Raw genomic sequence first — 23328 nt, 5'->3', positions numbered from 1 at the left:
CGCTCGTCCGGGCACAGTATCCTAACTGAGGCTTGGAGGAGGGTCATAGGGGGAGGAGCCAGTGCACACCAGCTAGTTCAAGCTGTTACTTTTGTGCCCAGTCTCCTGCGGAGCCGCTATTCCCCATGGTCCTTACGGAGTCCCAGCATCCACTACGGACTATGAGAAATAGAATTATCGGTAAGTAAATTCTTATTATTACCTGTACTAACCTACTACTGTATTACCTGTACTAACCTACTACACTATTACCTGTACTAACCTACTACACTATAACCTGTACTAACCTACTACTCTATTACCTGTACTAACCTACTACTCTATTATCTATACTTACCTACTACACTATTACCTGTACTAACCTACTACACTATTACCTGTACTAACCTACTACTCTATTATCTATACTTACCTACTACACTATTACCTGTACTAACCTACTACACTATTACCTGTACTAACCTACTACACTATTACCTGTACTAACCTACTACTCTATTATCTATACTTACCTACTACACTATTACCTGTACTAACCTACTACACTATTACCTATACTAACCTACTACTCTATTATCTATACTTACCTACTACACTATTACCTGTACTAACCTACTACACTATAACCTGTACTAACCTACTACTCTATTATCTATACTTACCTACTACACTATTACCTGTACTAACCTACTACACTATTACCTGTACTAACCTACTACACTATTACCTGTACTAACCTACTACACTATTACCTGTACTAACCTACTACACTATTACCTGTACTAACCTACTACTCTATTATCTATACTTACTTACTACACTATTACCTGTACTAACCTACTACTCTATTACCTGTACTAACCTACTACTCTATTACATGTACTAACCTACTACAATATTACCTGTACTAACCTACTACTGTATTACCTGTACTAACCTACTACACTATTACCTGTACTAACCTACTACACTATAACCTGTACTAACCTACTACTCTAATACCTGTACTAACCTGCTACTCTATTACCTGTACTAACCTACTACAATATTATCTGTACTAACCTACTACACTATAACCTGTACTAACCTACTACTCTATTATCTATACTTACCTACTACTCTATTATCTATACTTACCTACTACACTATTACCTGTACTAACCTACTACACTATTACCTGTTCTAACCTACTACACTATTACCTGTACTAACCTACTACTCTATTATCTATACTCACCTACTACACTATTACCTGTACTAACCTACTACTCTATTACCTATACTAACCTACTACACTATTACCTGTAATAATCCACTATTTTATTACCTGTACTAACCTACTACACTATTACCTGTATTAACCTACTACACTATTACCTGTACTAACCTACTACACTATTACCTGTACTAACCTACTACACTATTACCTGTACTAACCTACTACTCTATTATCTATACTTACCTACTACACTATTACCTGTACTAACCTACTACTCTATTACCTGTACTAACCTACTACTCTATTACATGTACTAACCTACTACAATATTACCTGTACTAACCTACTACTGTATTACCTGTACTAACCTACTACACTATTACCTGTACTAACCTACTACACTATAACCTGTACTAACCTACTACTCTATTACCTGTACTAACCTACTACTCTATTATCTATACTTACCTACTACACTATTACCTGTACTAACCTAATACACTATTACCTGTACTAACCTACTACTCTATTATCTATACTTACCTACTACACTATTACCTGTACTAACCTACTACACTATTACCTGTACTAACCTACTACACTATTACCTGTACTAACCTACTACTCTATTATCTATACTTACCTACTACACTATTACCTGTACTAACCTACTACACTATTACCTGTACTAACCTACTACTCTATTATCTATACTTACCTACTACACTATTACCTGTACTAACCTTCTACACTATAACCTGTACTAACCTACTACTCTATTATCTATACTTACCTACTACACTATTAGGCAACTGAACATCTTTTTCAGCAATTTATATGAGTTTAAATATCTATTTACCCCAATAACATAAAGCTGTAGTGAGCAAGTAACAGAGTCTTAGAAGAGACATATTTTATAATTAGTGACGAGTTATTTGAAATAATGTAGAAGGGACATGATGAATGTTCTCATACACCAGTATAGCGAGAGTCTGAGACATCTTTGGCAGGATGAGAACTTACGCTGCTATAGACATGTTAGTCGCCGACAGGGGGCTGACTTCTGCAACCTCCTTAGCTTTCTGCATTGCCAGTTTCTTATTGGCTGCCTCCTCTTCCTCCTGCTCGTCCTGTAGACGTATAGAGAGATAAGTTAATGCAATAGCCACATACCAGGAAAACACATTAATAATATGGCATCGTCCGTAGATTACCTTGGTCAGCTCCTGAGCATTTGCAAGATTGTCCACAGCGATGGCCAAGAAGACGTTCAGCAGAGTGTCTATGTAGGGTTAGTTAAGAAGAACATATAGACCTACAGTATTTAATATGCGCAATTTCCAATAATTGCGGATAATATATTTTCTCTTACGTCCTAGAGGATGCTGGGGACTCCGTAAGGACCATGGGGTATAGACGGGCTCCGCAGGAGACATGGGCACTCTAAATACTTTAGAACGGGTGTGCACTGGCTCCTCCCTCTATGCCCCTCCTCCAGACCTCAGTTAGATCCTGTGCCCAGAGGAGACTGGGTGCACTGCAGGGGAGCTCTCCTGAGTTTCTCTGAAAAATACTTTTTGTTAGGTTTTTTATTTTCAGGGAGCACTGCTGGCAACAGGCTCCCTGCAGCGTGGGACTGAGGGGAGAGAAGCAGAGCTACTTGAATAATAGGCTCCGCTTCTTAGGCTACTGGACACCATTAGCTCCAGAGGGTCGGAACGCAGGTCTCACCCTCGCCGTTCGTCCCGGAGCCGCGTTGCCGTCCTCCTCACAGAGCCGGAAGATAGAAGCCGGGTGAGTATTAAGAAGAAAAGAAGACTTCACAGGCGGCAGAAGACTTCAGATCTTCACTGAGGTAACGCGCAGTGGTAACGCTGCGCGCCATTGCTCCCGCACAGACACACACTGCGGGCACTGTAAGGGTGCAGGGCGCAGGGGGGGCGCCCTGGGCAGCAATAAAAACCTCTAGGGACACTGGCATATAAAGTAGATACTGCGGAGGCAGTATATTAATAAACCCCCGCCAGTATAAATAATTTGAGCGGGACCGAAGCCCGCCGGTGAGGGGGCGGGGCTTGGTGCTCCAGCACTAACCAGCGCCATTTTCTCCACAGCACACGGCAGGGAAGCTGGCTCCCCGGACTCTCACTGCTAAACAAGGTTACAGAGGGCAAAAAAGAGGGGGGGGGGGGGGGGGCACATTTCATTGGCGCAGTGAGTGTATTTATATATTTATATAAAAGCGCTGTACTAACTGGGATTTTATTCCAGTGTCCGGTGGCGCTGGGTGTGTGCTGGCATACTCTCTCTCTGTCTCTCCAAAGGGCCTTATTGGGGGACGGTCTCCATATCGATATATCCCTGAGTGTGTGGGAGTGTCGGTACGTGTGTGTCGGCATGTCTGAAGCGGAAGGCTCATCTAAGGAGGAGGTGGAGCAGATGATTGTGGTGTCTCCCTCGGCAACGCCAACACCTGATTGGTTAGATATGTGGAATGTTTTAAATGCAAATGTGGCTTTATTACATAAGAGATTGGACAAAGCAGAGTCCAGGGATAAAACAGGGAGTCAATCAATGGCTTTGACTGTGTCACAGGGCCCTTCAGGGTCTCAAAAACGTCCCCTGTCCCAAGTAGCAGACACTGATACCGACACGGATTCTGACTCCAGTTTCGACTACGATGATGCAAGGTTACACCCAAGGGTGGCCAAAAGTATTCATTATATGATTATTGCAATAAAAGATGTTAAACATATCACAGATGACCCCTCTGTCCCTGACACGAGGGTATGCATGTTTAAGGAAAAGAAACCTGAGGTAACCTTTCCCCCATCTCATGAGCTGAACGCGTTATTTGAAAAAGCTTGGGAAACTCCAGACAAAAAACTGCAGATTCCCAAGAGGATTCTTATGGCGTATCCTTTCCCTGCACAGGACAGGGTACGAGAATCCTCGCCCAGGGGGGACAAGGCTTTAACGCGCTTGTCCAAGAAGGTGGCGCTACCGTCTCCAGACACGGCGGCCCTCAATGATCCTGCTGATCGCAGACAGGAGACTACCTTAAAAGCAATTTAATCACATACGGGTGCTTTGCTCAAACCGGCAATAGCATCGGCTTGGGTTTGTAGTGCGGTAGCAGCTTGGACAGATACCTTGTCAGCTGACATTGATACCCTAGATAGGGATACCATTTTACTGACCTTAGGTCACATTAAAGACGCAGTCTTATATATGAGAGACGCTCAGAGAGACGTTGGGCTACTAGGTTCAAGAGCCAACGCCATAGCGATTTCTGCTAGGCGAGCCCTGTGGACCGCCAATGGACGGGTGATGCCGACTTAAAGAGGCATATGGAAGTTTTGCCTTATAAGGGTGAGGTGTTATTTGGGGAAGGTCTCGCGGACCTGGTTTCCACAGCTACCGCGGGTAAATCTACTTTTTTGCCTTATGTTCCCCCACAGCAAAAGAAAACACCACAATATCAGATGCAGTCCTTTCGGTCGCATAAATCCAGAAGAGGTCGGGGCTCTTCCTTCCTCGCCAGAGGTAAGGGTAAAGGGAAAAGAATGCCTGCCACGGCTAGTTCCCAGAAGCAGAAGTCCTCCCCGGCTTCTACTAAATCCACCGCATGACGCTGGGGCTCCACTGAGGGAGTCCGCGCCGGTGGGGGCACATCTTCGACTCTTCAGCCACGTCTGGGTTCAGTCAGACGTGGATCCTTGGGCGATGGAAATTGTATCCCAGGGCTACAAGCTGGAATTCGAAGAGGTGCCTCCACGCCGATTTTTCAAATCGGCTTTACCAGCTTCTCCCCCAGAAAGGGAGATAGTTTTAGCTGCAATTCAAAAGCTGTGTCAACAGCAAATGATTGTCAAGGTTCCCCTAGTTCAACAGGGAAAGGGGTACAATTCAACCCTGTTTGTGGTTCCGAAACCGGATGGCTCAGTCAGACCCATTCTAAATCTAAAATCCCTAAACCTGTACTTGCAAAAGATCAAATTCAAGATGGAATCGCTCTGGGCAGTTATCTCCAGCCTGGAAGGGGGGGATTTTATGGTGTCACTGGACATAAAGGATGCATACCTTCATGTCCCCATATATCCCCCTCATCAGGCGTACCTGAGATTCGCTGTACAGGGCTGTCATTACCAGTTTCAGACGTTGCCGTTTGGGCTTTCCACGGCCCCGAGGATTTTCACCAAGGTAATGGCGGAAATGATGGTGCTCCTGCGCAGGCAGGGAGTCACAATTATCCCATACTTGGACGATCTCATGATAAAAGCGAGATCGAGAGATCAGTTGCTGAAAAGCGTGTCGCTCTCCCTGAGAGTGCTCCAGCAGCATGGTTGGATTCTAAATCTACCAAAGTCACAGTTGGTTCCAACGACTCGGCTATCGTTCTTAGGCATGATTCTGGACACAGAACAAAAGAGGGTTTTTCTCCCGATGGAAAAAGCCCAGGAACTCCAGAACATGGTCAGAGACCTGTTAAAACCGAACAGAGTGTCAGTTCATCAATGCACTCGAGTAATGGGAAAAATGGTGGCGACCTACGAGGCGATCCCCTTCGGCAGGTTTCATGCGAGGACGTTTCAGTGGGACCTTCTGGACAAGTGGTCCGGGTTCCATCTTCAAATTCAACAGAAAATACGCCTGTCCCCCAGGGCCAGGGTGTCTCTCCTGTGGTGGCTGCAGAGTGCTCACCTTCTAGAGGGTCGCAGGTTCGGCATTCAGGACTGGGTTCTGGTGACCACGGACGCGAGCCTCCGAGGATGGGGAGCAGTCACACTAGGAAGAAATTTTCAGGGACTATGGTCGAGCCAGGAGGCTTGTCTACACATCAACATTCTAGAATTAAGGGCCATATACAATGGCCTACGACAAGCGGAGAATCTTCTTCGCGACCTACCGGTTCTGATTTAATCAGACAATGTCACAGCCGTGGCTCATGCAAACCGCCAAGGCGGGACAAGGAGCAGAGTGGCAATGGCGGAAGCCACCAGGATTCTTCGCTGGGCGGAAAATCACGTAAGCGCTCTGTCAGCAGTCTTCATTCCGGGAGTGGACAACTGGGAAGCAGATTTCCTCAGCAGACACGATCTCCATCCAGGAGAGTGGGGACTTCATCAAGAAGCTTTTGCAGAGATAACAAGTCTTTGGGGACTTCCTCAAATAGATATGATGGCATCACGTCTCAACAAGAAGATTCTGAGGTATTGTGCCAGGTCAAGGGACCCTAAGGCAGTAGCGGTAGACGCCATGGTGACACCGTGGGTGTTTCATTCGGTCTATGTGTTCCCTCCTCTTCCTCTCATCTCAAAAATATTGAGAATCATAAGACGAAAAAGAGTTCGGACAATACTCATTGTTTCAGATTGGCATCGAAGGGCCTGGTATTCAGATCTTCAGGAGATGCTCACAGAAGATCCATGGCCTCTTCCTCTCAGGGAGGACCTGTTGCAGCAGGGGCCCTGCGTATTCCAAGACTTACCGCGGTTACGTTTGACGGCATGGCGGTTGAACACCGAATCCTAGCTGGGAAAGGTATTCCGGCGGAAGTCATCAATACTCTGATAAAGGCTAGGAAGGAGGTGACGGCGAAACATTATCACCGTATCTGGAGGAAGTATGTCTCTTGGTGTGAAGCCAAGAATGCTCCTACGGAAGATTTCCACTTGGGCCGTTTTCTCCACTTTCTACAGACAGGAGTGGATATGGGCCTGAAGTTAGGCTCCATTAAGGTACAGATTTCGGCCCTATCTATATTCTTTCAGAAGGAATTGGCTTCTCTCCCAGAAATCCAGACTTTTGTAAAGGGTGTGCTGCACATCCAGCCTCCTTTTGTGCCCCCAGTGGCACCTTGGGACCTTAACGTGGTGTTACAGTTCCTAAAATCTAACTGGTTTGAGCCTCTTCAAACAGTTGAATTAAAATTTCTCACTTGGAAGGTGGTCCTGTTGTTGGCCTTGGCATCTGCAAGGCGAGTGTCCGAATTGGCGGCTTTGTCTCACAAAAGCCCCTATCTGATTTTCCATGTGGATAGAGCAGAGTTGAGGGTGCGTCCTCAATTTTTGCCTAAGGTGGTTTCTTCGCTTCATATGAAAAAACCTATTGTGGTGCCGGTGGCACAGGAGACTTGGAGGATTCCAAGTCCCTGGATGTAGTCAGGGCCTTAAAAATTTACGTAGCCAGGACGGCTCGGATTAGGAAAACAGAGGCACTGTTTGTCCTGTATGCGGCCAACAAGGTTGGCGCTCCTGCTTCTAAGCAGACTATTGCTCGCTGGATCTGTAACACGATTCAGCAGGCTCATTCTACGGCTGGATTGCCGTTACCAAATTCGGTAAAAGCCCATTCCACTAGGAAGGGGGGCTCTTCTTGGGCGGCTGCCCGAGGCTTCTCGGCGTTACAGCTTTACCGAGCAGCTACTGATGAGGACCTCATGTTTGCTCAATCGGTGCTGCAGAGTCATCCGCACTCTCCCGCCCGGTTTGGAGTTTTGGTATAATCCCCATGGTCCTTACGGAGTCCCCAGCATCCTCTAGGACATAAGAGAAAATAAGATTTTAAACCTACCGGTAAATCTTTTTCTCCTAGTCCGTAGAGGATGCTGGGCGCCCGTCCCAGTGCGGACATATTTCTGCAAGGCTTGTATATAGTTGTTGCTTACATAAGGGTTATGTTACAGTTAAGATCAGTCTTTGGCTGATGCTGTTTTGTTCATACTGTTAACTGGTTGCGTATATTCCAGGTTATACGGTGTGATTGGTGTGGCTGGTATGAATCTTGCCCTTAGATTAACAAAAATCCTTTCCTCGTACTGTCCGTCTCTTCTGGGCACAGTTTCTCTAACTGAGGTCTGGAGGAGGGGTATAGAGTTAGAAGCCAGTGCACACCCATTCTAAAGTCTTTAGAGTGCCCATGTCTCCTGCGGAGCCCATCTATACCCCATGGTCCTTACGGAGTCCCCAGCATCCTCTACAGACTAGGAGAAAAAGATTTACCGGTAGGTTTAAAATCTTATTTTTTATTGTTTTGCCTAGTCAGACTCATAAAACAGACTCATAATACAGACTCATAATACAGACTCATAATATAGACTCATAATACAGACTCATAATATAGACTCATAATACAGACTCATAATATAGACTCATAATACAGATGTGTCCTCAGACACCTAGAGGTATATTTACTAAAGTGCAGGTTTTCAGAAGTGGAGCTGTTGCCAATAGCAACCAATCAGATTCTACTAAAGATTTATCTAGCACATTCTAGAATATAGTAGCTAGAATCTGATTGGTTGTAATGGGCAAGATCTCCAGCGCACTTTAATAAATATACCCGCTAGCATCTATACGCCATACAGGGCGAGACACCTGGCGTGACCGAGTCGCTACAAGAGGAGTAGCGAGACATACTTTTCTTTACATTTTGCATTTTATATGTGTACTAGTGACACCAGGCTTTGTTATTTCTGGCTCTGTGGATGGTTTTACACACGTACAAAGGGGCTGATTCAAGTCGCACCGCAAACGCGATGTAACCGCAATTTGTGAGATGGCCCTGCTGTGCGCATGTCCTGTCCTGCGTGAGCAGTAAATGAGATTGGATTGCATTAACTGCGAACACCTCTGCCAGACTGACAGGCAGAGGCGTTTGCGGAGCAGGTGGGCAGCGGCGACCAATCGTTTTCGGGACGTCAAGGCGGGGCATGTCAGCAGCATTTTCAGAGCGGATGTGTGTCGTGACAAGCAGCCGCTCCGATCGAAAAAATGGCGGCGGGACTTCTGCCGTCGCAGCCAGCCTACGCCGGCAGGAGGCATCCACAGTTTCTACAACCACACTGTAATTGCGGTGTGATCGCCGTTAGGTGGGTAGCATGGTGGGCAGCTTTGCCCTGCAATGGGTGGTTCCCAGCATGCGATTGAAAGGATTGCAGATTCTGCTAAAAAGCAGAATCTTCAATCCTTACTGAAAAAGGTCCAAAGTCACAGATTAAGCACCAGGGAACTCGGATTGAGGAAAAGCTGCGACTGCTTGCATGATCAGAACCCTTGTTACTCAGATCCAGACTCAGTCGCACACAGATGTACTAATGTTGCACATCAAACTGTGCAGTGTACTCCAGCAATGCAGATTTTTCGCTCACAGCTGTTTTATTTATGCGAATAAAACACACATTTTGAGCGGGAGAGACGCTCTGCACGAGGGGCCTAATTCAGATCTGTTCGCTCGCTAGCGTTTTTTGCTGCGCAGCGATCAGGTAACTACTGCGCATGCACCGCAATGCGCAGGCGCGCCGTACGGTTACAAAGCGAATCGTTGTTGTGCACTGGTTCTAGCAAAGAATACATTCACACAGCTGTTCGCAAGGAGATTGACAGGAAGAAGGCGTTTGTGGGAGTGGTTGGAAAAACGCAGGCGTGTCAAGGCATTTGCAGGGCGGGTGCCTGACGTCAATTCCGGGCTCGAATAGGCTGAAGTGATCGCAGCGGCTGAGTAAGGTCAGACCTACTCAGAAACTGCACAAGCTGCTTTTGTACAGGGCGGCTGCACATGCGTTCGCACACTTGCAAAGCTAAAATACACTCCCCTATAGGCGGCGTCTATCTGTTCGCAGCGCTGCAAAAAATTGCTAGCCAGCGAACAGATCTGAATTAGGCCCAAGGGTCGGTTTGTGTGTGAGGACACATCTGGAAGTGTCTATTATTGCCCTATCTTACGTTCCTTCTTCACTGTCTTATATTTGCTCTCTACAACTGAATACCTGCTACGCTTGGGGTCTGACAATGTATTACGCCATTTAGAACAGCGTATTTACGGCCAGATTTTGGAAGCAAAGAAAAAACAAGCAAGCAAATGTGCAACTGGGCAAAACCATGTTGCACTCCCAGAGGGGCCCTGGAGCAAGTTTTTTTAATAAGTGAATTTTTCAACAAAGGCTATGGTGTTTTTTTAGTGTGTGTTATTAAATTAAGGTTATTTTACTTCTCACTCGTCTCGCTTGCGCATCTTAACACCACAAATCAGATGTTGACCTCTTGTTTTTATGTACTGTATGGTTATAGCTCGTCAACAAAACCACCATGACAACCAGGCTTCTAGTACAGCATAGCTGCTATTAAAGCTTGGATGTGTGTCGCTTAGTACCACGGGAGCTGCTGGGATTTGTAGTCTAGCTCTGTCATTTACTCTCTCTAAATAGAGTGAAACGCATATCCGTTTTTAACTACAATTCCTGACAGCCTGTTGCCCTAATGTTGCTGGTTGCGAAGGGGGCCCCACAACAGTTCAAGCTTAGGCCCTCAAAAATGTAGGTCCGCCACTAATAAAACATCAGTGGTCCAAGAAACCTCTCAGCATCAGGATACAGTTCCCAAAGAGGGTGAGGATGATGAAGTAGATGGAGAATAACATGCCAGTGTCAGACTTTACTCCTCCCTGAGACTTGATGCCATCGTACATTACTGCATTCCAGTCTTCCCCAGTCAATATCTGTAGGTACAAAGAAAAGAGTAGAAGCATCTGAGGGATGCAACGTGAGGAGAAAGGTGAGTTGTTCAATGGAAAATTACCAGGTGTCCTACCTGAAACACAGTCATTATTGCTGCAGGAAAATTGTCAAAGTTTGTAGAAGGGGTTTTGTCATCAAAGTTAAACCTGTTAACAAGACCAGAGACATGAGCAGCAGAGTCAGTAACACAAGATCCTACAGCTTCCTACTTAGCAGTCTGCTCATTCACCCTGTGCCAAGATAGTACACCCGCAATCTGCCACAGTACAGTGCTGCCACGCAGTACTTACTGTCCACCAAACAGCTGCATCCCTAGTAAGGCAAAGACCACGATGAAGAGGAAGAGCAGGAAGAGCAAACTGATGATGGACTTCATGGAGCTGAGCAAGGAGATCACCAGGTTCCGGAGAGACGCCCAATACCTGGGTGAGAAGAGATACAATCATAGGAAGAAATATAAGGTGGATGGAAAAACCACAGACATGAAGAGGTACAGTAGTATCTGTAGGCTACACCGTATCTCTCTGCAACGATACGTTTCGCTACCGAAACTCCAAAGAGTTGGCCCAAGCTCAGTGGGCCTTGATTGAACTGATTAAACATTACGTAGGTTGCAAAATACTGGCTCCTAGCATGTTCACATCACAAATGATCGGTTGTGAATATGGCATGGATTTGCCAGTCTTTCATTGGGTCACCTACTTTGTAACCTTGAATATGCGCAGCAAGCGGAGGGCTCTTAAGACGCTGATCCCGAAGGATGTGCCAGGCTTCACCATTGCCCATATGACCTCAAAGATGCTCCCAGTAATAACCTGGAGGGTGTAGACAGAGACATATTAGAAGAGGAACTGTCTGCTCTATAACCTGTTTATGCTAGGTTTCTCTGAAGATTCAGCCAGCACATACTGTATGAGCAATTTGTTTATTGTCATATGCTGTAAAACGGGGAAACCTGTCCTTACCTCTGAGATTTATTTGGTCAGCCAGCCAAATCCCAACCATCATCACAGTGGGATGTAACACAGGTATCTTATATAATTTCATCAATTGTACCCAGCTACACAAGATTTACTTTTCTGAACTGGCTTGTATGCTTAAAGAGGGTTTCCACCTATAGAGGGTATTTAACCAAACCCCTCGCTCTCCCTTACTAGATTAGTAGAGCAGTGGATAAAGCTCCCATGGGTCACTGTTTGGTCCCCAGTGAAGATGTCCTCTTTGAAGCCCACTTGTATTGAGGCCACTGCAGAAGAGCTATCTAAAAGCCTACACCACTGAAGCGGTGGGACATGTAAGAAGAGGAGCACTGCTGCCATCCAATCAGGAGCCTCATCTTTTTTGTACCTTCTTCAGCAACTGTGCCAATACTAGAATGCTTCTGTGAATGAGTGTAATGTGCAGACGGTTGAAGCCACACTGGGTTCCTAAACTGGGCAAGGAGGGAAACCCCCTCAGGATGGAAAAGCAACTAAAATCTACAGAATATCCCACTTTCATGATGTGTTATTGTCACTACTGTCTGTGCCAGCAGGGGTCCCATACAAAACATCTCACATGTCAGATCTCCTACATCTCCTCGTTAGAACATGTAAAAGGGACATAGGACTCTTGATTATCCTGGAACATTGTACCTAGGCTACAGAAAGTGCTTGCAGCTAATTAGCGACAGTGCAATTATCTACTGGACTGTATCACAACTGAAAAGTGACGGGAGTGTCCGCTCCAAAATGTATGGAAATGTATCCACCAGCAGCAAAACTACGCTAAATGCCATAAAAACAAATTTTATATAAGTGTAAATATTCTGTATCCTTACAAAAGCCAGATAGTAACAGACATAGACATTTTACTTTTTATCCTCCCCCCCCCCCCCCAAAAAAGAAAAGCGATCACTCAAAATCTGGTGTTGCATACTTACGGCACAGTCAAAGCAGTTAAACGATGAGTGAAAATAAGGCCTGGTTCCTAGACCGTACATTTTTATAAACATTTCGGACATAAAGAGCCCAAGGAAAATGAATTCTGCATAGTCTGCAAAGGACAAGAGAGGAGAAAAGTGTCAGGTGTAACTCTGGGTATCAGACGACATCCTCAGTTTTCTGCTTTATGCATCTATTGGCTAAAAATAACTATAATATGTTAAAAACATTCTGGGGCTGGTGCAGAGTGGAGGGTATGCACGTTTGCAGAGCGCGACACATTTCAATCATGTTACCTTGCTACTGAGGAGCCATAACTGCTGTAACTTGGCGCTATTACACAGACAAACGACAGTATGGAAGTGTCAATTAAATTACAGGTTTCGAAGAATTTGGACTAAAGCGTAAATACACCTGTTTCCAGGCGTATCATTTGTAGCTAGTACAGGGCTGGTGGAAGTGCCCCCTGACGATGATAATGGCTGCCAAATAAGAGGGGTTATTATGAGATGGCTGTCCAGCGGATGTGGTTGCACCTCACGATGAGTCTGCAATTTAATTGTGGACGCATCTATTTAAGGTCGACCCCTGGCTGCGTAGGCAGCCGGTTCGCCGTTATTTTTTCTATCAGAGCGGCTGCATGTGACGTCACGCAGCCACCTCGAAAAAACGCTCACGACACGCCCCCCTTTCGGCCATCATGCCCCTGCAACGCCGCCCACCGAACGCCCACAGCTGACAATCACCTTTGCGGCCGCACGTTTCCAGGATGCGGCTGCAAGGAGAAGGGTCGCACACGCGCACTATGGCCATAGAAACATAGAATTTGTCGGCAGACAAGAACCACTTGGCCCATCTAGTCTGCCCCTTTTTTTTTATATATTATTTTTATCTCTAACCTTATTTGATCCTTATTTCTTTGTAAGGATATCCTTATGTCTATCCCATGCATGTTTAAATTGCTCTACTGTCTTAGCCTCTACCACCTCTGATGGGAGGCTATTCCACTTGTCCACTACCCTTTCTGTGAAATAATTTTTCCGCAAATTTCCCCTGAACCTCCCCCCCTCCAGTCTCAGTGCATGTCCTCGTGTCCTATTGCTTCTCTTCATTTGGAGAATGTTTCCCTCCTGGACTTTGTTAAAACCCTTGATATATTTGAAAGTTTCTATCATGTCCCCCCTTTCCCTTCTCTGCTCCAATCCATACATATTGAGATTTCTTAGTCTTTCTGGGTATGTTTTGTGATGTAGGCCATGCACCATTTTAGTTGCCCTCCTTTGTACAGTTTCTAATGTATTAATATCCTTTTGAAGATATGTCCTCCAGAACTGAATACAGTATTCTAGATGAGGCCGTACCAATGACCTATACAGTGGCATTATTACTTCTTTCTTTCTGCTGCTGATTCCTCTCCCAATGCAGCCAAGCATCTGACTAGCCTTCCTCATTGCCTTGTTACATTGCTTACCTGCTTTTAAGTCATCTGAAATAGTGACTCCTAGATCCCTTTCCTCCTCAGTAGTTTCCAGTATAGTGCCATTAATACTGTATTTAGCTTTAGGATTTTTGAGACCCAAGTGCATGATTTTGCATTTTTTGGCATTAAACTGTAATTGCCAGACTCTTGACCATTCCTCTAATCTACCTAGATCCTCAATCATTTGTTTTACCCCACCTGGTGTGTCTACCCTGTTGCATACCTTTGTGTCATCTGCAAAAAGACATACTTTCCCTTTAATGCCATTTGCAATGTCACCAATAAAGATATTAAAAAGCACTGGTCCAAGTACAGATCCCTGGGGTACTCCACTGGTAACATTTCCCTCCTGTGAATGCACTCCATTTACCACAACTCTCTGTTTTCTATCCTTCAACCAAGATCTTATCCATTCAATAATCCTAATATCCAATCCCAAACTTTCAAGTTTGTGCGTGTGCCAACCAGATGGATGCGGCCTCTGCATCCAGACGCGCGGCTGCGCCCTTCTCTGAATCAGCCCCTATGTGTACAACTGAGTTGATAATACAACGATTTAGAAATCATTGTTACTTTTTCCTGGCGCCTTCTGGTGGAAAATAAGAATTTACTTACCGATAATTCTATTTCTCATAGTCCGTAGTGGATGCTGGGACTCCGTCAGGACCATGGGGAATAGCGGGCTCCGCAGGAGACAGGGCACATCTAAAAAAGCTTTTAGGTCACATGGTGCGTACTGGCTCCTCCCCCTATGACCCTCCTCCAAGCCTCAGTTAGGTACTGTGCCCGGACGAGCGTACACAATAAGGAAGGATCTTGAATCCCGGGTAAGACTCATACCAGCCACACCAATCACACCGTACAACTTGTGATCTGAACCCAGTTAACAGTATGATAACACAAACGAAGTAGCCTCTGAACAGATGGCTCACAACAACAGTAATAACCCGATTTTTGTAACAATAACTATGTACAAGCATTGCAGACAATCCGCACTTGGGATGGGCGCCCAGCATCCACTATGGACTATGAGAAATAGAATTATCGGTAAGTAAATTCTTATTTTCTCTAACGTCCTAGTGGATGCTGGGACTCCGTCAGGACCATGGGGATTATACCAAAGCTCCCAAACGGGCGGGAGAGTGCGGATGACTCTGCAGCACCGAATGAGAGAACTCCAGGTCCTCTTTAGCCAGAGTATCAAATTTGTAAAATTTTACAAACGTGTTCTCCCCTGACCACGTAGCTGCTCGGCAAAGTTGTAATGCCGAGACTCCTCGGGCAGCCGCCCAGGATGAGCCCACTTTCCTTGTGGAATGGGCCTATACAGATTTAGGCTGTGGCAGGCCTGCCACAGAATGTGCAAGTTGGATTGTACTACATATCCAACGTGCAATCGTCTGTTTAGACGCAGGAGCACCCAACTTGTTGGGTGCATACAATGTAAACAACGAGTCAGATTTTCTGACTCCAGCTGTCCTTGAAATATATATTTTTAATGCTCTGACAACGTCCAGTAACTTGGAGTCCTCCAAGTCGCTAGTAGCCGCAGGCACCACAATAGGCTGGTTCAAGTGAAATGCCGAAACCACCTTAGGGAGAAATTGAGGACGTGTCCTCAATTCTGCCCTGTCCGAATGGAATATCAGATATGGGCTTTTGTATGACAAAGCTGCCAACTCCGAAACTCTCCTGGCTGAAGCCAGGGCCAACAGCATGGTTACCTTCCATGTAAGGTATTTTAAATCTACCGATTTTAAAGGCTCAAACCAATGAGATTTGAGAAAATTTAGAACCACGTTCAAATCCCACGGTGCCACTGGAGGCACTATTGGGGGTTGTATATGTAGTACACCTTTGACAAAAGTTTGTACTTCAGGCACTGACGCCAATTCCTTCTGGAAGAAAATTGATAAGGCCGAAATTTGAACTTTAATGGACCCCAATTTGAGGCCCATAGACAATCCTGCTTGCAGGAAATGTAAGAATCGACCCAATTGAAATTCTTCCGTTGGAGCCTTCTTGGCCTCACACCACGCAACATATTTTCTCCAAATGCGGTGATAATGTTGTGCGGTCACTTCTTTCCTGGCTTTAATTAAAGTAGGAATAACTTCCTCAGGAATGCCCTTCTCTTTTAGAATCCGGCGTTCAACCGCCATGCCGTCAAACGCAGCCGCGGTAAGTCTTGGAACATACAAGGTCCCTGCTGAAGCAGATCCCTTCTTAGAGGTAGAGGCCACGGATCCTCCGTGAGCATCTCTTGAAGTTCCGGATACCAAGTTCTTCTTGGCCAGTCCGGAGCTACCAGTATTGTTCTTACTCCTCTTTTCCGTATAATTCTCAGTACCTTTGGTATGAGAGGCAGAGGAGGGAACACATACACTGACTGGTACACCCACGGTGTTACCAGAGCGTCCACAGCTATTGCCTGAGGGTCTCTTGACCTGGCGCAATACCTGTCCAATTTTTTGTTGAGGCGAGACGCCATCATGTCCACCTTTGGTTTTTCCCAACGGTTCACAATCATGTGGAAAACTTCTGGATGAAGTCCCCACTCTCCCGGGTGAAGGTCGTGTCTGCTGAGGAAATCTGCTTCCCAGTTGTCCACTCCCGGGATGAACACTGCTGACAGTGCTACGACATGATTCTCCGCCCAGCGCAGAATCCTTGCAGCTTCTGCCATTGCACTCCTGCTTCTCGTGCCGCCTTGTCGGTTTACGTGGGCGACTGCCGTGATGTTGTCGGACTGGATCAACACCGGCTGACCCTGTAGCAGCGATTTTGCCAGGCTTAGAGCATTGTAGATCGCTCTTAGCTCCAGTATATTTATGTGAAGAGACGTCTCCAGGTTTGACCACACGCCCTGGAAGTTTCTTCCCTTTGTGACTGCTCCCCAACCTCGTAGGCTGGCATCCGTAGTCACCAGGACCCAGTCCTGTATGCCGAATCTGCGGCCCACTAACAGATGGGCAGTCTGCAACCACCACAGGAGAGACAACCTTGTTCTCGGTGACAGTGTTATCCGCTGATGCATGTGCAGATGCGATCCGGACCATTTGTCCAGCAGATCCCACTGAAATGTTCGTGCATGGAATCTGCCGAATGGAATCGCTTCGTACGAAGCCACCATCTTTCCCAGGACTCTTGTGCATTGATGTACTGACACAGTTCCTGGTTTTAGGAGGTTCTTGACAAGTTCGGATAACTCCCTTGCTTTCTCTTCCGGGAGAAATACCTTTTTCTGAACCGTGTCCAGAATCATGCCCAGGAACAGCAGATGTGTTGTCGGGGTCAATTGAGATTTTGGAAGATTTAGAATCCACCCGTGTTGCTGAAGCACTACTTGTGTTAGCGCTACACCGACTTCCAGCTGTTCTCTGGACTTTGCCCTTATCAGGAGATCGTCCAAGTAAGGGATAATTAATACGCCTTTTCTTCGTAGAAGAACCATCATTTCGGTCATTACCTTGGTAAAGACCCGAGGGGCCGTGGACAACCCAACCGGCAGCGTTTGAAACTGATAATGACAGTCTTGTATCACGAACCTGAGATACCCTTGGTGTGATGGGTAAATCGGGACATGTAGATAAGCATCTTTTATGTCCAAGGACACCATGAAGTCTCCTTCTTCCAGATTCGCTATCACTGCTCTGAGTGACTCCATCTTGAACTTGAATTTCTTTATGTACAGGTTCAAGGATTTCAGATTTAGAATAGGCCTTACCGAACCGTCCGGTTTCGGTACCACAAATAGTGTGGAATAATACCCCTTTCCCTGTTGTAGGAGGGGTACCTTGACTATCACCTGCTGAGAATACAGCTTGTGAATGGCTTCCAAAACCGACGTCCTTTCTGAGGGAGACGTTGGTAAAGCAGACTTTAGGAACCGGCGAGGGGGAGACCTTTCGAACTCCAGCATGTAACCCTGAGATACTATCTGCAGGACCCACGGGTCCACTTGTGAGTGAACCCATTGATTGCTGAAAATCTCGAGTCGACCCCCCACCGTTCCTGAGTCCGCTTGTAAAGCCCCAGCGTCATGCTGATGGCTTTGTAGAAGCCGGGGCGGGCTTCTGTTCCTGGGCAGGGGCTGCTTGCTGCCCTTTCTTACCCTTTCCTCTGCCTCGCGGCAGATAAGACTGTCCTTTTGGTCGCTTTTTATAGGAGCGAAAGGACTGCGGCTGAAAAGACGGTGTCTTTTTCTGTTGGGAGGGGGTCTGAGGTAAAAAAGTGGATTTGCCGGCAGTTGCCGTGGCCACCAGGTCCGAAAGACCGACCCCAAACAATTCCTCTCCTTTATATGGCAATACTTCCATATGCCTCTTGGAATCCGCATCACCTGACCACTGTCGCGTCCATAAACTTCTTCTGGCAGATATGGACATCGCGCTTACTCTTGATGCTAGAGTACAAACATCCCTCTGAGCATCTCGCATATAAAGGAAAGCATCCTTTAATTGCTCTAGAGTCAATAAAATACTGTCCCTATCCAGGGTATCAATATTTTCAGTCAGAGAATCCAACCACACTACCCCAGCACTGCACATCCAGGCTGAGGCTATTGCCGGTCGCAGTATAACACCAGTATGTGTGTATATACTCTTCAGTGTAGTTTCCAGCCTCCTATCTGCTGGATCCTTGAGGGCGGCCGTATCAGGAGACGGCAACGCCACTTGCTTTTATAAACGTGTGAGCGCCTTATCCACCCTAGGGGGTGTTTCCCAGCGCGCCCTAACCTCTGGTGGGAAAGGGTATAATGCCAATAACTTCTTGGAAATTAGCAGTTTTCTATCGGGGTTAACCCACGCTTCATCACACACGTCATTCAATTCCTCTGATTCTGGAAAAAATACAGGTAGTTTTTTCACCCCCCACATAATACCCCTTTTTGAGGTACCAGCAGTATCAGAGATCTGCAAAGCCTCCTTCATTGCCGTGATCATATAACGTGTGGCCCTATTGGAAAATACGTTTGTTTCTTCACCGTCGACACTAGATTCATCTGTGTCGGTACCCGTGTCGACTGACTGAGGTAAAGGACGTTTTACAGCCCCTGACGGTGTCTGAGACGCCTGAACCGGTACTAACTGGTTTGCCGGGCGTCTTATTTCGTCAACTGACTTTTGTAATGTGCTGACATTATCACGTAATTCCATAACTAAAGCCATCCATTCCGGTGTCGACTCCCTAGGGGGTGACATTACCATCATCGGCAATTGCTCTGCCTCCACACCAACATCGTCCTCATACATGTCGACACACACGTACCGACACACAGCAGCCACACAGGGAATGCTCTAATCGAAGACAGGACCCCCTAGCCCTTTGGGGAGACAGAGGGAGAGTTTGCCAGCACACACCAAAAGCGCTATAAATGTATATAAACAACCCTAGAAGGTGTTGTTTACTATATATGCGCTCTTAATATATAAATATCGCCAATTTATGCCCCCCTTCTCTTTGTTACCCTGTTTCTGTAGTGCAGTGCAGGGGAGAGACCTGGGAGCCTTCCTCACCAGCGGAGCTGAGCAGGAAAATGGCGCTGAGTGCTGAGGAGAATAAGCTCCGCCCCTTTTTCGGCGGGCTTTTCCCCGGTTTTTAAGAAACTGGCCTGGGTTAAAATACATACATATAGCCTTAATGGCTATATGTGATGTATTTATTTTGCCACTAAAGGTAATTATATTGCTGCCCAGGGCGCCCCCAGCAGCGCCCTGCACCCTCCGTGACTGAGTCAGTGAGCCGTGTGACAACAATGGCGCACAGCTGCCGTGCTGTGCGCTACCTTCAAGAAGACTGAGGAGTCTTCTGCCGCCTGCTTTCCGGACCTCCGTTCTGCCGTCTCTTCAGCGTCTGTAAGGGGGATCGGCGGCGCGGCTCCGGGACGAACCCCAGGCTGACCTGTGTTCCGACTCCCTCTGGAGCTAAGTGTCCAGTAGCCTAAGACTCCAATCCATCCTGCACGCAGGTGAGTTGGAAATCTCTCCCCTAAGTCCCTCGATGCAGTGATCCTGTTGCCAGCAGGAATCACTGAGATTGAAACCTAAAAAAAAACTTTTCTAAACAGCTCTTTAGGAGAGCCACCTAGATTGCACCCTCTCGGACGGGCACAAAAACCTAACTGAGGCTTGGAGGAGGGTCATAGGGGGAGGAGCCAGTACGCACCATGTGACCTAAAAGCTTTTTTAGATGTGCCCTGTCTCCTGCGGAGCCCGCTATTCCCCATGGTCCTGACGGAGTCCCAGCATCCACTAGGACGTTAGAGAAATAATTTATGTACTACAGCTGTTTTAATACTATTTGCCTGGGAAAGAATATGTTAATTACAAGGGCCTTTGTGATCAGCAAGCGCGCTCTATGATTGTAGATACTTTTAAAAGTCTTCCTTTAATGGTACATAGGAGCTGGTGCGTGTAGATTCTGTTCCTTCCTTCAGAAATAAAACCAATATGAATTGAACAAATTGTATGGCGATCTCGTTAAAGCCAGCTATACATTTATTGAGCGCTACATTACACATCACATCCTCACTGGAACAGCAGGCGCTGTGTAACTTGCTGGGCCATAAGCGGCATGACAAAATTGATCAGTCCTTTAGACACCTTTGAAATTCCAGCCTATGAAAATGGTGCGTGTAAGCTCAGTAATTATAAGAGTCGCACGCTGTGCACTAGGAGATCAAAACTGTGCAACTATGTCCGCCTGAATACCTGACACTAATTACAGCAAGGAGAGGAATAGGTCACAGTACATGCCTGACTGTGATATCTATGAGTGAACATAAAACCCCAAATATGATTTTGATACAGGACGTTGTAGGGGAAGGTAAATGGGAGAATCGGAAATTCTACAGACTCTGATCAACTCATTCAGAGATTGCTTCAGATGGCAAAACACATGTATAAACCCATAGATAAATAAATCATAAATATTCATCATGTGTAATGGGTACAATCGCATTCTTTTTAACGTTATTCTTTATTCACTCCTATCAAGGGAAAATTGAGACTAAATTATTGCAAAAGATCAGTCATATTAAATTTGCACACCAAATAGAAAATATTTCTGTTTTTTTCTCCACTTTAGGTATTCACCCTTTATATGTAGGATTGTAGATATTATGAAAATGGAGGGCTCAAATTTACTGTTACAAACTAAAGCCTCCCAATCTCCCCCAAACCAGACACCCCCCCTCCAAACACCACCACTACCCACACATAACTGCCCACATCAACACTGCCCACAACACCACTGCCCACATCACCACGACCATCCACATATCCCTCACTGCCACATTACCACCAGCACACCCAACACTACCACCACCCCTACACAACTACCTCCCATGTCACCCCCATCACCCACACTACCATCCACATCACTAACGGCACATCCAGCGCACCCACACACTACTATCACCCACATCACTAACACCACCCACACTACCATCAATATCACCACCAGCACCCCCCACACCACTATCACCCACATCACCAATACCACCCACACTACCATCCATATCACCACAAGCACCCCCCAAACCACTATCGCCCACATCACCAACACCACCCACACTACCATCCATATTACAACCAGCACCCCCCACACCACTATCGCCCACATCACCAACACCACCCACACTACCATCCATATCACCACAAGCACCCCCCACACCACTATCGCCCACATCACCCACACTACCATCCATATCACCACCAGCACCCCCCACACCATTATCGCCCACATCACCAACACCATCCACACTACCAGCACTCCCCACACTACTACCGCCCACGTGACCACCACAGCCCACACTACCATCCACAACACCATCACCTTCACCACACCCAACACCACTCACATTACCACCACCCACACTACCACTACCTCCAAATCACCACCACCCACATCCCCATCCACATCACTACCGGCACCCTCCACACCACTATCGCCAACATCACCAATGCCACCACATTACCATCCACATCACCACCAGCACCCCCCACACCACTACCGCCCAAATGACCACCATAGCCCACACTACCATCCACAACACCACCAGCGCCCACATCACCACACCCAACACCACCACCACCCCCCACACTACCACTACCTCCACATCACCGTCATCCACATCCTCATCCACATCACCACCGGCATCCCCCATGCCACTACCACCCACATGACCACCACAGCCCACACTACCATCCACAACACCACCACCGCCCACATCTCCACACCCAACACCACCACTGCCTACATTACCACCACCTACACTACCTCTACCTCCACATCACCACAACCCACACCTCCATGCACATTTCCACCACCACCCACACCACGACTACTGTCCACATCTTTACAGCTACCCACATCTTTACCAGTGCCCACTACAACCTCCCACTACACCACCAATACCACCACTGCCCACACCACCACCACCACGCCCATCACCACCATTAACTGCCATTGGAAGTAACTCACAGAGAAAATTAGTTAGCTGCTCAGACTGGCCGTAGTGCACGATCGCCACGCACAGCGTGTTAAGTGCTACAAGACCTAGAACCACCCAGTAAAAGGCCTGAGTCTTCACCATACGTCGGATGTAGAAACGCATGCGTCGTTCTTTCTTGTTTAGATATGTGGAATTCTCAATCTTGGCACTTTTGATACTGGCACGAGCAAAAGGAGAGCCTACAGAAATGAGAGAGAGAAAGTAACTAGAAATAGCACAAACATCATTTTAATTAATTCCCATGACTGATCTAAGTTGGGTTAGGCTAACTATATACTGGAAAAGCACGAACGATGTACATTCCCAGCACAACAAACCTAAGCTTACTCAGCTGGCACTGCGACCATCATTGCTCCATAGGATGCAGACTGACATATAAACCTACCCAGGGCTTAAAGTGGTCCTGGTGAGGTGGTGAAACTCATGGAGGAGGACCATGGAGGCACCAGGACCTGAGGAAGTAGTAGGTGGCTGCAGCTCATCAGCAACATTAGTGCCGCCTGTATCATCGATTGACGCAGATGATGGGGTGGGCTTTTCTGTTGGAATTACTGTGCAGGGCAGTGGAGATGGTGGAACTAGTTCCCCCTACCATTACAGGTGGTGGAATTCAGTTCCACCTCGTTCCCCCCCCCACTTTAACCCCTGAACCTACCATTCCCATGTATCTCT

General features: G+C 46.7%; 1 protein-coding gene across 16 annotated transcripts in view; it reads right to left on the bottom strand.

Moving 5' to 3' along the window:
• CACNA1A (calcium voltage-gated channel subunit alpha1 A) overlaps window positions 1–23328 on the bottom strand; it is a 502477-nt gene that overhangs the window by 258881 nt on the left and 220268 nt on the right. For all 16 annotated transcript variants that reach the window (XR_010180475.1, XR_010180476.1, XM_063931156.1 and 13 more), the window contains 8 exons: window positions 22626–22835; window positions 12658–12770; window positions 11439–11551; window positions 11027–11158; window positions 10810–10882; window positions 10594–10717; window positions 2434–2501; window positions 2243–2349 (listed from right to left, as the gene is read on the bottom strand). Coding sequence is in view for 14 of the 16 variants with exons in the window: in XM_063931156.1 (XP_063787226.1) it covers window positions 2243–2349; window positions 2434–2501; window positions 10594–10717; window positions 10810–10882; window positions 11027–11158; window positions 11439–11551; window positions 12658–12770; window positions 22626–22835 (940 nt within the window). In the remaining 2 variants the exon portion in view is untranslated. The remainder of the gene's footprint in view (window positions 1–2242; window positions 2350–2433; window positions 2502–10593; window positions 10718–10809; window positions 10883–11026; window positions 11159–11438; window positions 11552–12657; window positions 12771–22625; window positions 22836–23328) is intronic.

The sequence above is a fragment of the Pseudophryne corroboree genome, chromosome 6, assembly GCF_028390025.1.
Source record: "Pseudophryne corroboree isolate aPseCor3 chromosome 6, aPseCor3.hap2, whole genome shotgun sequence".
Classification (NCBI taxonomy): Eukaryota; Metazoa; Chordata; class Amphibia; order Anura; family Myobatrachidae; genus Pseudophryne; species Pseudophryne corroboree.
Note: the sequence above shows the minus strand (reverse complement) of the source record. Positions and strands in the feature narration are given on the sequence as shown.